The following is a 14,111-nucleotide window of genomic DNA, read 5'->3' as shown; positions in this document are numbered from 1 at the left end:
TATGGGAAGGTAGAAGAACAAAACTGCACGTACACCGGAACAGTAAAGGCTCTCAGAACCTCAACCATGGTCAAGAGGCACTTTTCTCATCTTTTGGTCTCAGTTTAGCTGATAGTATCTTTCCACCAGAAGGCAAATGTGATCATTGAAGCCTACTTAAGCCTGTGACCTTTGATATAAAGGGCGAATGTCGAAATTAACTCGCGCATGGTGATGAATGAGGTACTCTAGCTCCATGCTGTGGTTTTTGGTCAGGAATAGCCCATGTATTTCCTCAATCAAAGACCTCAATCTTCATGATTTCATCGGTCCTGACATTTGCACCCATTTCCACCCTTCAGAGGTGGCTACGCCACCGCAGATCAGCTCAGGAATGCACATGCAGGGACCCACACGTGATGACGGTGCTAAATAAGAACTGGAATATCTCGAAGGCAGGAAGTGCGTGCTAGCCTCTTTGATGTGGCACTATGATGCGGAGATGCTCCAACGGTGCGGCCCGCTTGCACCCACTATAGAGCCGTGTCATAGACATCCTGTTGCAGGACGGTGGTGGGGTGGAGACCGGGGACGGTGGGGTGAGGATGGTCCCAGTTGGGGTCTCTTGCCGAGGGCGGTGTTGAAGGAGGCGGTGGCCCGGGAACCACAGGACTCTGGCCTCTCAGCTGCTCCCGCACATCCTGCTCCAGACTAGGCGGTATAATTAACTGGTCTTCTGGGTCTTGCTGGGCTGGTGCGGCAAAATATCCCGATTTCTTTTTAGGGGCCTCGAGTGCTACTTCAATGATGTTGTGGCTATCCTCCAGAGCCACTACCGAGCCATTGGAGAGCTTCTTCCCGAAGAGGCTGGAGGTGGACGGAGACTTCTTCAGATCCGAGATCTCTCGCCCACATACAGCCAGTAGGCAGCCGTTGGTGGCAGAAACCACAACACTGTTTTGCCGACGCATTTTGCTGTTGGGATAGTCCGAGCCCCTCAAATCGTGGCGGCCGTCCAGGTCCTTGGGACTTTCGGGTGGTCCAGAGCGCAGCTGAAAAGCACAGCAGTGAATGTCCACCTCCACCTCTAGCTTACTCCCGTTTGAGATGACACCTTCTAAAGGAGCCTCATCGTCGCTGTCGAGCCCATTGTCTGAATGGTTGCTGGAGAAAGTGGCGCTGGAAGGTTGGCGCTGAAACAGAGCCGGGTGCGCCCCTGGCCCCAGACTTGCCAGCGGCCCCGTGTTACACAAGGTGGCAGCAGGATGAAGACTACAGCGACGCTCGGGACGAGCTGTTGGTCCTGAAGAGGGGTGCTCATCCGAGGCAGTGGACCCAGCCTCGCTGCCCACTTCTGAGGCTGACATCTCGCTGTTGAACTCCGAGGCAATGCCGCTGCTAGACGATGGTGTGGCTGGGTCACCAGGGGAGACAGAGATCGGTAAAGGTGTCGGGGCAGGTGGTCCTCGGGCTTCTGCGGTCAAGAGAGGAGGCTCGCACGTACAGCTGTCTTCTCCGATATGCAAAGCCACCACTACTGCTCCAACATTATCCCGGCACCCGTAGCTCTGTGCCAGCGTGCAGAGCTTTTTGGCAGCAGCGCGAGGGTCTCTGACAGCTAACACAGTGCTCACTGCCTCATGGTAGGAAACCTTCTGGAAGAGTGCTTTGTTTCCTAGGATCAGGAACTCATCCTGGGAACACAAAGGCTCTGTGTGCACCCAGGGTTTGGGAAGGACCCAAGGAAACAGGTAGGAACAGCCAAGTAACCGTGAGCAGCATGTCACCCCACTCACCTTGTTATCCTAAAGTACAAAAGAGCCAAACGATTAAAGACACAAATAAGCTTTTCCTTCTCACTCATGCACATCTAGACGAAATTAAGCATCAGCCAGTTAACCTGCAGATATGAACTGAGAAAGAGTCAATACCTCAGTGATAATAGCTTTAGCCAGTTTGACACGCTCCATCTCCTCAGCGCTCTGTTCTAGGCTGAAAACTTTCGAGAGTGCAAGAGGTTGCCCACCACGACACAGTACAGCCTGGCAGGTGCCTACGTTGGCCACAGTGAGGCTAAAGTAGCTGCCAGGCTCAGAGGACTCATGATGGATGTAACAAAGTAGAGCAGAGGCACCTAGCTTCTGGCCTGCCATGCCAAGTTTCCTGCAAAAATGCACAACAGCAACAAGAGGATTGCATTTATTATTCATATAACCAAAAATCGAAGGCTGTTTGTGAATTATGGTGTGTTCAAGTCGTATTTACAAGTTCAACACACATGAACAACAAGTCGTAATTACAAGTGGGAAACTTGGGATTTTCTTTGAGTCCAGAGTTTCCAAGTTGGAGACGTGAGACTAAATATGGCAGATGCAGTATTTGTGTTGGCTGCAATTTGTTCATTTTCAATCAAACTAGCTAAGTTACATGTACAAAATACAATAGCATTGTACAACTACAATATATACATATTACATGTTATATATTATAAAATTATTCAGTTTACAGGCCTTTCATGAGTTGAATTAAAAAAGGAAAAATACACCTGATGTGCATTCTTGATCGTTTTGTAGACGTAGAGTTAAAAAAATGTGCTGTATTTTTGTAGAAAAGGTACATTGCCATTTGCTCCAACCAAAGTCATTTGAACGCACCTGACATTGTAATTACAACTTCCCAAATCGTAAATATGATCTTACCAGGAAGACTTAAGTCTTCAATCTTGAAATGTGAAACTGTGTCAATCTCGTATCAATCATGTGAATCATATTTTCATATACATTATTCATTTGAATGTACATTACCTACTTTCTGGAAAGCTTTACAAAAATAAGGGATACTGTACAGTCAGACATTAATGCAAAGTGGACCCTGACGCAAAGTGGTGGGGTCTTGTATGACTATACATTATCCCACCATTTCATGACTACTTACCAAATAAATAAATGGACATGAAACTAAAATTACTTATGCAATGAAGAAAGAGATCACAGAGTAACACAAGAAAGTAGCACAGTGTAAGCACAATGGTCGATTATATAGTTTAGTGGTCATTATACGAATATATTTGAATGCAACATGTCATGTCATGTCATGTCATGTCTGACCAATCAGAATCAAGTATTCAAGAGAGCTACTGTATATAATAATGTTTGTTCATCACTTAGAAATTCTTACTAAGTGACAAGCTATTAGGTGTTATCAATTATTGTACAAGCAAGGTGAAGCATACAAAATATCAAATCATGCTTAATCAAAAAATGTGTGTGCAAAACACACCTATGAGAGGTAAGGAAAGTGTTGCACATGTATACACTATCCACACTGGAGTGCTGTATCTCCTCTGCCAATACATCTCCCATGGTGCACTGCAGTAACCTGGAAACTTCCTCATTACGGTCACCATCAAAAATCCCATAAGCAGCCTCTGGACTGTCCCCGAAGCGATCCACAGCCAGCACAGACACACACAACCTGAAGATAAAACACAAGATTTCAATGGAACAAATGCTCTTCATGACAACAACACCCATCACATTACAAACACATTTCATTGACTGGTAATGGATACACCTATATAGGTACATACACAAACTCACTCTACCTGACAAACACACAAAAGTGGCCCCCCTTGGTGGATATAGAGTACAGAAAGAGGATTCGATATTTGAGACTGACTGCTTTGAAACTGTGGAGGTAATGCCCTTCGCAGGGGGAGCCAAGCACACTGATGTCACATTAAACATGTAGAAACAAGATCTTTAAGCCTATGGGAAGCATTCTGCATTTAATCCAGCCCCCCTGCTGCGTCTTGCCCCCTGGTAACGAAATCTTCTGCGAAAACCAACGCTATGATTATTCTGAGAATGCCAGCTATTTTATACCATCCAAGTATTTCTTTGTACGTTAATTAGTTGTCTCAAAGCCACATTTCTGATATGGCAAAATATATGGGGCCAGATTCCTGAAAAATGTAAAAAAATCCTGGGGCTGGTTTCGTGCAAATTACCATAATAATTATAAGCATGCACACTATTTTTCTTGAGACTGGCTTGACGGAAGTTCAACACTCTGCGTCCCTATTTAAAGGGATAGTTCACGCAAAAATGAAAAGTCTGTCAACATGTTGTTCCCTAGAGTTGTTCCAAACCTGTATGAGTTTCTTTCTTCAGTTGAACACAAAATATATCTTAAAGAATGTTAGTATTCAAACAGTTGACGGTTGCCATTGACTTCCATAGTAGGAAAAAAATACTATTGAAGTCAATGGGTGCCGTCAACTGTTTGAATACTAACATTATTTAAAATATATTCTTTTGTGTTCAACAGAAGAAAGAAACTCATACAGGTTTGGAACAAATCGAGGGTGAGTAAATTATGACAGAATTTTCATTTTGGGGTGAACTTCAACTCATTTTAGAATTCCGACAAAATTAATGTCTTGCAAAATCTTGCTTAATCGTGCACATCCATAGTAATATGTATTATATATGTAGCTAGTCTTATGTTATAAAGCTTCACATTTGAAATAATCGTACCTCTGGTGTGAGTGAGTGGAGGCAGGGCTAATTTGTATATTCATAGAACCGCATATACTAAATGAGGCAAGGGTGTAGATTTACATGCTATTTTAAGGCATTAAAAAAATTAAAAATTAAAAATCAAGGAAAAAACATTTAAATATGTAATTTTGGTGATCAAAGATGAGTTTTAATGGATAAAATTATTGACTACAGGGGGACTTTAAGAATATTTCGGCCCCTGAACCACTTGGACAGGAAAGTATTGTCTGAATGGCACACAAAACAACCAACCTAATTTTTTGTTTTGTTTTGTTTTTCCACAACATTTAGGGACTAGATGATAAGTATTTGGTTAGACCGCAGTGAACAAAAAAAAATTAAATAAATTGTGCCTTCAGACCCTGAAGTCTCACTGCAGCCAATATATCCTCAATATATAATAGAGAATTGGAAGTTGAGGATGGCATTCTGGAGCTTCCTTTAACCAGACACACTCATTCTTTCCAAATCTTTGACTCTCATGTCTCAGATATTGCTCACTTGTTTCTTTGACCACACATTTCCGCGTAACCATGATCCCAAAGGTTGGACGTGCCCTGTGCGTCTCCTGTTGTCACGGCTGGCTTCTGGTCCAGCTTCAATGTACTTATGTGACTGGAAGAGAGAAGGACACAGACAAGTGGGAGTGATAAAGATATAGAACAATTATCCACCTGGGTCAGAGTTCATCAGCTGCGTAATGAGTGTTTGTAGCACCTCACCTGAAGAGGTTGAGCGTTTTATGTTCCAACATGAGGCTACTGTTGCCGGTCAGGTCCAGCTCTTGCAGTGTGGAAGGCATAGAGTCTGACAACAGGATTTCCGTCTGCTCATTACAGCTCACATCTACCAGCTACACAAAGAGCAGCAAACTTCACGTGAAACGTTAAATATAACATAATGCGTGTAACAAACGACAGCCCAAAACAAAGAATATTTGGTTGGATTTGGGGACAAAAACAATTACATTTTGCCAGACTTAACTGTTTTTTTTCCAATATTTATAAAATATATAAAAACTTAATTTCTAAAAGTATAAATCACAATAAATATCAAAATGATACATGTAAACCTTAAATATAAAATAGAAAGGTTAAATCTAAATCAATTTAGAGAAATTTAAGTTTAGAAGTTCTGTGAAGCATCACTATTTTGCATGTTTTTACCATTTCTATGTAGATTTAGCATTTCATTTAAAAAATATATTACAATAGAAAACCGTTCTTTCAAATTGTAATAATATTTCACGGTTACACTTTATTTTAAGGTGTCATTGTTACAATGTAATTATACATTTAAGTACTGAGTAATAATAATTGACAAAATGTACTTACTATAGGATTAGGATTTGGTTGAGGGTTAGTTGCATGTAATTATGCATAATATGTGACATATGTAACAAGGACACTGTAAAATAAAGTGTTACCTATTTCACAATCAGCTAAATGCAGCCTTGGGTAGCATATGAGACTTCTTTCAAAAAGATTAAAAAAAAAAATCTTAATTATTCCAAACTTTTGACCGGTAGTGTATGTAAATTTTATGTCTATTTAAGACTTGCATTTAAAACTTGGATTTTAATATTTTTAAATATATGTCGGGTTTTTTTTCAAACATTTGCATATCAACCATAATTGATCTCTATAAACGTTGATGATACCTAATAAACAATTTTTTTTGTGACCTAAATTGCAGCAATTGTCTATCCATCCATTTAAAATCGGATCTTTTTTCTGCTTTCCATTTGTTCCTGCCACCTGTTGACACTGTGGTTGACCCTTTAGATCCTTTACAATATTTATGGCCAGGCTTTCACATGCCCTGGTCATCATATGTCACCCAAACGCACACTGACCTTGATCTCGGGGAGGCTGAGGACCTCTGGGAACACGCTGATATGGTTGGAGTGGGCGATGAGGGTGTGTAGTCTCTTGCAGCTGGACACAGTGGAGGGGATCGTTTTCAGCTTGTTCCCACTCAGATTCAACTCCTCCAGTACCTCCAGTTTACTGAGTTTGCTGAAAACAAAACAAAGGGTGATTTATACAGATATAATCATTGATCTTTCTTGAATGATGTAGATGGAAATATACTAGTTCAAGGTGTCAGTGAAGTATAGGTACCTAGCAGGGAAGGACAGCAGTTGGTTATAAGCCATATGCAAGACCCGCAGGTTCTGATGCCCCACCAGTAGAGCAGCGCAGTTCTCATTCAGGTTGTTTCCTGTGAGATAGAGTTCCTGCAGGGTGCTGAGGCTCTCCTCTGATGGGCTGCTCGGCGGTATTGTCTCCAGTGCATTGGCAGACACATTCAGATACTTTAAACTAGTAGACGAGAAGAAAAAGGAAAGGCAATTTGGTGAATATTGCTTTTTGTTTCATTTAAACTGCAATGTTGATAAAACAAAACATCATCTTGGATATAACCAAAGCCTCTGAGCTGCAGTACATCTTTCAGCATTAGAGATGCTTAATGGCTGACAAGTAAATTAACCCACAGGAAATGGAAGAGCTGCGAGCGCTTCTGGCTCATATTACTGTGTCTCATTGAGCCATATCTTCCTTTACACATCCAGTCTTTGTAGAAGCATGTCAGTTACTTTATGCACTTATACTGTGTATATACAGTGTTGGGCTCGTTACTCAAAAAAAATAAAAAAAATAAAATAATAATAATAATAATAATAATAATAATAAAAAATAAAAATAATAATAATAATAATAATAAATATGGATTTATTATTATTTTAATGAATATATATATATATATACAGTGCTATGCATAAGTGAATACACCCATGCTAAAGTTGACTTAAAAGAGGAATAAAAAAATCATATTTTGGAAATTGAACTTAATGCCTTAATTTAAAAAATTAGGAAAAATCCAACCTTTAAGGACACCAATTTTCTTTGTGAATGAATAATGTATCGTAAATAAATAAATGTTCTTCCTTAAAATACATGGTGCATAAGTGTGTACACCCCTATGTTAAATTCCCATAGAGGCAGGCAGATTTTTATTTTTAAGTATTTTTAGGATACTATGCATCCTGATAAAGTTCCCTTGGCCTTTGGAATTAAAATAGCCCCACATCATCACATAGCATTCACCATACCTAGAGATTGGCATGGTTTTATAGACTAATAGCTAGTTTGATTTGCATTGAGAGATGATCTTATGGAAAGTACCCCATGCCAATCTCTAGGTATGGTGAAGGCTATGTGATGATGTGGGGCTATTTTAATTCCAAAGGCCAAGGGAACTTTATCAGGATGCATAGTATCCTACATTTTTTTTTTTTTAAATACTTAAAAATAAAAATCTGCCTGCCTCTATGGGAATTTAACATAGGGGTGTACTAACTTATGCACCATGTATTTTAAGGAAGAACATTTATTTATTTACGATACATTATTCATTCACAAAGTAAATTGGTGTCCTTAAAGGTTGGATTTTTCCTAATTTTTTAAATTAAGGCATTAAGTTCAATTTCCAAAATATGATTTTTTATTCCTCTTTTTAGTCAACTTTAGCATGGGTGTATTCACTTATCCATAGCACTGTATATATATATATAATGTTCCAACATGAAAATTCATTACTCCTTTAAAAAGTAATATTATCCTTTTAAAAGTAATATTAACTTCCTGGCAACAGAAATATTAGTTTTCCATTACACCCTACAGAAGTGGAAATTGCGTATTCTCTCCTCAAAATTCTGACTTTGCATATGCACCTCTTTGTGAATGTTAGGGTAGCCTATATTTAAATTATATTTATAGCCTATATTTAAATATCCCGCCTTTTTGGCAGAGGCTATTTACACTAACTCCGCCCACTGACATCTGGTTGGTCCAGATAAAATGACGGAAGACGCTGCATTGCCAACAGCAGCAATAGTGTAGGGGTAAGGCGGTGGGGCAGAACATTTTTACGCAAATCGCCCCGAGTTCGAACTCGCTCTACTCCTTTCCCCCCCCCATCACATCTCAGATCAGAAAGGTATTTATTTTCCAAAAAATAAGAAAAATATTCGAAAAGTGGAAATAAAGTGTCTAACGTGTGTTTAATAATAAAATATTTATTGGTTATGGTTAAGAGTGGGTCTAGGGAGGGCTTTACTGTCCCAATAATGTGGCATCCATTTAATAATTTTAATAAATATAATCATTTACACTATGTTATTATTGCACACCGTTTAATGTACAACAACACTGTGGTGCAAATTATATCTGCCACTATATTTATCAGTATAAATCCAACTACTATTATTTAAACTTATTGCAAAGAAAATACTCCTATTTTTACAGTGTAAATACAATCTATCGCTATTAGCACTTAATGCAAATAGCCGCTGCCTTAAATTACTTATATCGTATTACTTAAGACAGAATCATAATTTCTATTCATATAATAATGCAATCTGTTGAGCATATTAGCTTCCAGCACTGTCTTCCCTGTGTTTTCACTTCCACGATTGCTGTAATGATTCAAGAGGAAAACCAAATAATTCATAACCCGCCTGTCTCTTCCGATGACAAACTTCCACTTACGCATTCTGTTCCACACATACCAAAGGAACGTTTCTACACATTAAAAAACATGAAGCTAATAAACATTCAATTACGACAGCATATGATTTGTATGTGATTTCCATGTGATTTGGACTATTTTTATAAGAAGAAAACATGTTTACATGAGAAATGCTATGCAGGTGTAGCGATTAGCTTAATCTTAAATGCTACAAATAACATATTTTTGACTCCTCATATGACCAAAATCCACCTTAGATCGCAATCAGAAGTTATTACAAGCACTCAATGGTGGTTTACAGTGAGTTTTTGGTAAAAGCGTAGTATTAATCTCATAAATTCTGCATATATATATATATATTGAATTAGTAGTAAATTATGGGATGATTTTCATTTTTGGGAACTTTTTCCTCAATTTTTTCCACGAGTCTGATAAACACTGCTCTGATTAAATTATAAATTACATAATCTGATATTTAATTAAAAATATTTTACCCAATTGAATAACTTCAAATATATTTGGATTAACTTTTTGTTAGTAGCTTGACTCTAGTTTCACTACTTTGAAACTGTAGCTACAAGGTAGCTTCTGCAACTCTTGAGTATATATCTGTAATATCTTCCGCAGATAATATATATAGCGATATAGAAGTTTCCAGAGAATTCCCTGGTTTGATAAGTTCCAGTAAAAGGCTAGGAGGTCTAATGAAGAGCTCAAGCAGCAGGGCTAAAGGTCCACAGAGCAGAGAGAGACACAGCTGCAGCTAGCACTGCACCTGTCACATGAAGAAATTGCAAGAAAAAGAGGAAAAACATTAGGAAAACGGAGAGAGAGAGAGAGAGAGAGAGAGAGAGAGAGAGAGAGAGAGAGAGAGAGAGAGAGAGAGAAAGAAAGAAAGAAAGAAAGCACAGCCCAGAGAGTAAGAGGAACAGAGAGAGGACAGAAGGAGGGAGTGACCTACTTTAAGGCCTTGTAGAAGAAGCTCTCTGGCAGTTCTCGCAGCTTGTTGTGCTGCAGGTCGAGCGTTTCCAGTGGGATGTGGTCAAGCAGGTCAGCCAGTCTCTCCAACCTATTGTTTCCAGCCAGCAGTTTACGCAGACTCAGACTGCTAAGAAGTCTGAAAGCAAGGAGGGATAGAGAAAAAAACGAGATGAGAGAAAAAAAAACACTGTGACACTGTTAACATATTCAGTCTTAAATGAGGGTAGAAAAAAGCATCAATGCCTAAACACCTTCAAAGGAATATTTGTTTGTCCAATAATTAGAATTCTAACTATTTATTCATCATCATTTAATTCCAAACTCTTTTTGCTGTATTTTGTTTCTGCGGAATAAAAAAGGAGAGGTTTTTTTAAATATGCAAGAAAAAAACGGTGGGGGGTTGGATCAAAACAATTTTTTTCTGATATAAATTGTGATTGAGATGTAATATGCAATTTTTATAAATAAATAAAATGTTACTGGAGGTTTGCTGCGCTTGTTTGCAGGGCTGTAGAATTTGTCCAAAACTTTTGTGAATAAAATATTAAACAAAATAAAGAAATATTTCTATTGTAATAATTCAGTGTGAAATAAAAAAGTAAAAAAAAAAAAAAATTTATTTTACAACAATAATCTTCATTTCTTCATTTTCAAACGATATATATATATTTTTTTTAAATAAAATCTTTTATTTCAGCAAAAGACCACACGAAGCTCTTCAATCTTCTCTTTTGTTCGACAACAAATGTTCGACTCACATTTAAAAAGAACACAATGCCTCGCTGCATTTGAGAGTTGCACCAAGCCATATCACAATTTCGGTTTCATTTCGATTGATCATGCAGTCCTAATATACATGTACAACTAAAATTCTTCTGAAGCCAAACAATAGTATTGTGTGAGCAACAGACACAACATTAAGAAATTATGCATTTAAATATATTAAAAATAACCTATAATTTGACCAGGTTTGACATTAGGTTCTTGTATTTGATGTAACCAAAACTGGCAAGCTAGATATTTGACAGCTGTAACTAAAGATTTTCAGTAAACATGTTTTTGTTTACTCACGATATAAGGAACATAGAACCACAGCACGAATTTGCAATGACACGAGGCTGAGTACATAACGACCGAATTCTCCTTTAAGATGAACTATTTCTTTAAAACCCCAACACAGCATTTTCATGCGAGGCAAAGAGTGCAACACTCACAGTCTCAAATGGGACACAAACTTCAAGCCGCATATTATCTCATTTGTGCACGGCTTTTAGCTCTTTCAGATGCAAATGCCGGAATGTTAATGTGGAATTAGCTGTGAAATGGTGCTTTCATCTGCTTGGCGTTTACATCACTCTGCTTTGAGACAGCAGAGTGGCCACATCAAGCGTCTGCTGATGAACGCTGTCCCATTTCTATTCAGATCCACCGTCTGGCCAGAGAGTCGCTTAACCGACATCATTCAAATCAAACGGGCAATTTTTGTTGAATAAATAAGTACAAAATGCTGACATTAAGATTCTGAGATGGGGGAGCAGTAGGACATTTTCTTTTTAGAGGGAAAATGCAAATGCAGTTTTATGAGGGTCTACACACACACACACACACACACACACACATACACACAAATGCGCGCACCTGGCTGGGAGCTCAGACAGCAGATTATGGGAGACGTCCAGCACCTCAATCTTCCGGCTGTCACACACCCAGTCTGGCAGGTATTCCAGGAGATTCCTGCAGGAGGGAAGTGAATTAACTCTAGGCTAATTACATGAGAGCATTAGCATTGTACAAGAATGTGCGAGGTAAAGGACGTGACTGCTGCGCATTGAGCCTCTTGTAAATGAGCTGATGAACATTTGGTACCATTTGCATTACAATGTTGTAGTGCAAGTACACTAATAAGTACAGAGCAGCGTTATTTTAGTATTATTTATCTCATTATAGTATTTCATATTATTTGAATTAGCTTTTATTAAAAAAATTTAAGTTATGTTTTAGTAATTGTGTTATGCACTTCTGGACCAATGGTCCAAAATGCTGCTGTTTAGTTTGTGCGGCATTTTTCGATTTAGTCTGGGCAGAAAAAATGACTTGGCGCTGAAAATTGTCGCAACTGATTAGGATACGGTATGCACAGATTACAGAGTTAATATGTCAGTTCATTATATGCTTACCTTGATAGGTCCATATGTGTTAGTTGGTTGGGAACAGGGTAGATGTTCACCGTGGTCAGACCTAGGAAAAATAACACAGTGATTATGATAATAATATAATGAAAATGTCTGTAAATCTTTTGGCGTCGAACATTTCTATTTGCACTCACGGTTGTTATTGGCGTGGAGTGTGCGCAGAGTGAAGCCGCTGAGCGTCAGGGATCCCAGCTGGTTTCGCTGACACTGCAGAGTCTCCAGACTGCAAAACGCGCTCAGGTCTAGAGAGGTCAACTGGTTGTCTCTCAGGTCGAGCTGGGTGAGATGTTTTACAGGCTCCAGAGTTTCACTTTTAACACAGCGGAGGCCATTTAACCTACAAACAAAAAGACAGTCAGCTGCAAAGAATCCAAACAGCAAAAAGAAGTGAAGAATTTAAACAGCAAAAATGCTGTATGTTGGTGGACAAAGAAATAAACATAATAACATTGAGACACTGTGTTTGACACTGAACACTGAGAATACGTAAACACAGTTACATTTTAAGGTCAGTAAAAATGTTTGTACTGTACAGTATATTTTGCTTGTGCAAACAAAAAAGTGACATTGCTTATGCAATAATGCAAATAATTCAATATTATTTAATATTATTATAATAAAAATCGTTCGAATGATGCGTACAAATTAACTAGTTAAAAAAACAAACATTTACTAATTAATTTGAGTCATGAAGGTCAAATGAGAACGCTTTAGATTCTAGAGAGCATTTGATTGGATTGAAAATCTGATGAGAAGCTAAAGTGCAGAGTGATGTCATCAAAATAATTTAAGCGTGAGAATGTAAGTTTTGAATGCTTCTATCTTCTAAATGTGAATTTTGTCATTGTTTTGGAGCACACTAGCTTATACACTGAACAAAATTATAAACGCAACACTTTTGTTTTTGCCCCCATTTTTCATGAGCTGAACTCAAAGATCTAAGACTTTTTCTATGTACACAAAAGGCCTATTTCTCTCAAATAATGTTCACAAATCTGTCTAAATCTGTGTTAGTGAGCACTTCTCCTTTGCCAAGATAATCCATCCACCTCACAGGTGTGGCATATCAAGATGCTGATTAGACAGAATGATTATTGCACAGGTGTGTCTTAGGCTGGCCACAATAAAAGGCCACTTGTTTGATTTGTAAACAATATTTGAGAGAAATAGGCCTTTTGTGTACATAGAAAAAAAGTGTTAGATCTTTGAGTTCAGCTCATGAAAAATTGGGGCAAAAAACAAAAGTGTTGCGTTTATAATTTTGTTCAGTATAGATAACAGTAAGGCTAACATATTCATACTAAAAGCCCGGTTACCCATTACGAGAGACGCCACACAGTTCGCTAATGACTATCACATCCAAATGATAAGGGCGTTAAACCTTTCTGTTTCTCGCAGCCCCCCATGAACTCAAATTCCCACTCACATCTGCTGTTTGCACACTTTCTGCCCGTGAGATCGGTGTATGTGAGGAATCTGTGTGGCGACTCGTGTCAAGTGCAGTGGGATAATCCATCAGAAAAACTCTGAGCTTGTTCAGGTGACAGACGCCTCCCTCTTTCCCGTTTCAGACCGCGCGTGAGTTCCCACCACAGCTCAGCTCTGGCTGGATTTCTAATCCACAGCAGGTGCAGTCAGGACCCAGAAAATCCACAAACCTCAGTCTGTTTCACTCAGGTGAGTCACAGACTGTGAGCTGTGATCAAAACCACAGGCTGTTTAAAAATGACTTTATGAGAAGAGCAAATGTGACTTTGTTAGCGACAGGGCAGTCTAAACCTCAGACGACCGGTCCACAGACCGCCCACAGTCCGTTTACTAACCGTCTGATGCATTTTGCACTCAAAAATAGCAAACGCAGACC

The 14,111-nt window shown here is 38.8% G+C and overlaps 2 protein-coding genes across 3 annotated transcripts in view; one reads left to right on the top strand and one right to left on the bottom strand.

Moving 5' to 3' along the window:
- The window catches only part of hnf4b (hepatic nuclear factor 4, beta), a 457,854-nt gene that overhangs the window by 135,471 nt on the left and 308,272 nt on the right, over positions 1–14,111 (top strand). The window lies entirely within an intron of this gene.
- The window catches only part of phlpp2 (PH domain and leucine rich repeat protein phosphatase 2), a gene marked incomplete at its 3' end in the record, with an annotated part of 60,026 nt that continues 46,427 nt past the window's right edge, over positions 513–14,111 (bottom strand). For both annotated transcript variants that reach the window (XM_084404515.1, XM_084404516.1), the window contains 11 exons: positions 12,382–12,584; positions 12,233–12,293; positions 11,694–11,789; positions 10,036–10,191; positions 6,665–6,865; positions 6,397–6,559; positions 5,264–5,394; positions 5,043–5,156; positions 3,259–3,453; positions 1,911–2,142; positions 513–1,784 (listed from right to left, as the gene is read on the bottom strand). In XM_084404515.1, the coding sequence (XP_084260641.1) occupies positions 513–1,784; positions 1,911–2,142; positions 3,259–3,453; positions 5,043–5,156; positions 5,264–5,394; positions 6,397–6,559; positions 6,665–6,865; positions 10,036–10,191; positions 11,694–11,789; positions 12,233–12,293; positions 12,382–12,584 (2,824 nt within the window). The remainder of the gene's footprint in view (positions 1,785–1,910; positions 2,143–3,258; positions 3,454–5,042; positions 5,157–5,263; positions 5,395–6,396; positions 6,560–6,664; positions 6,866–10,035; positions 10,192–11,693; positions 11,790–12,232; positions 12,294–12,381; positions 12,585–14,111) is intronic.

The sequence above is a fragment of the Rutilus rutilus genome (genome assembly GCF_951802725.1).
Source record: "Rutilus rutilus genome assembly, chromosome: 3".
Lineage (NCBI taxonomy): Eukaryota > Metazoa > Chordata > Actinopteri > Cypriniformes > Leuciscidae > Rutilus > Rutilus rutilus.
The sequence above is the reverse complement of the archived record's forward strand: the minus strand, read 5'-3'. Positions and strand labels throughout refer to the sequence as shown.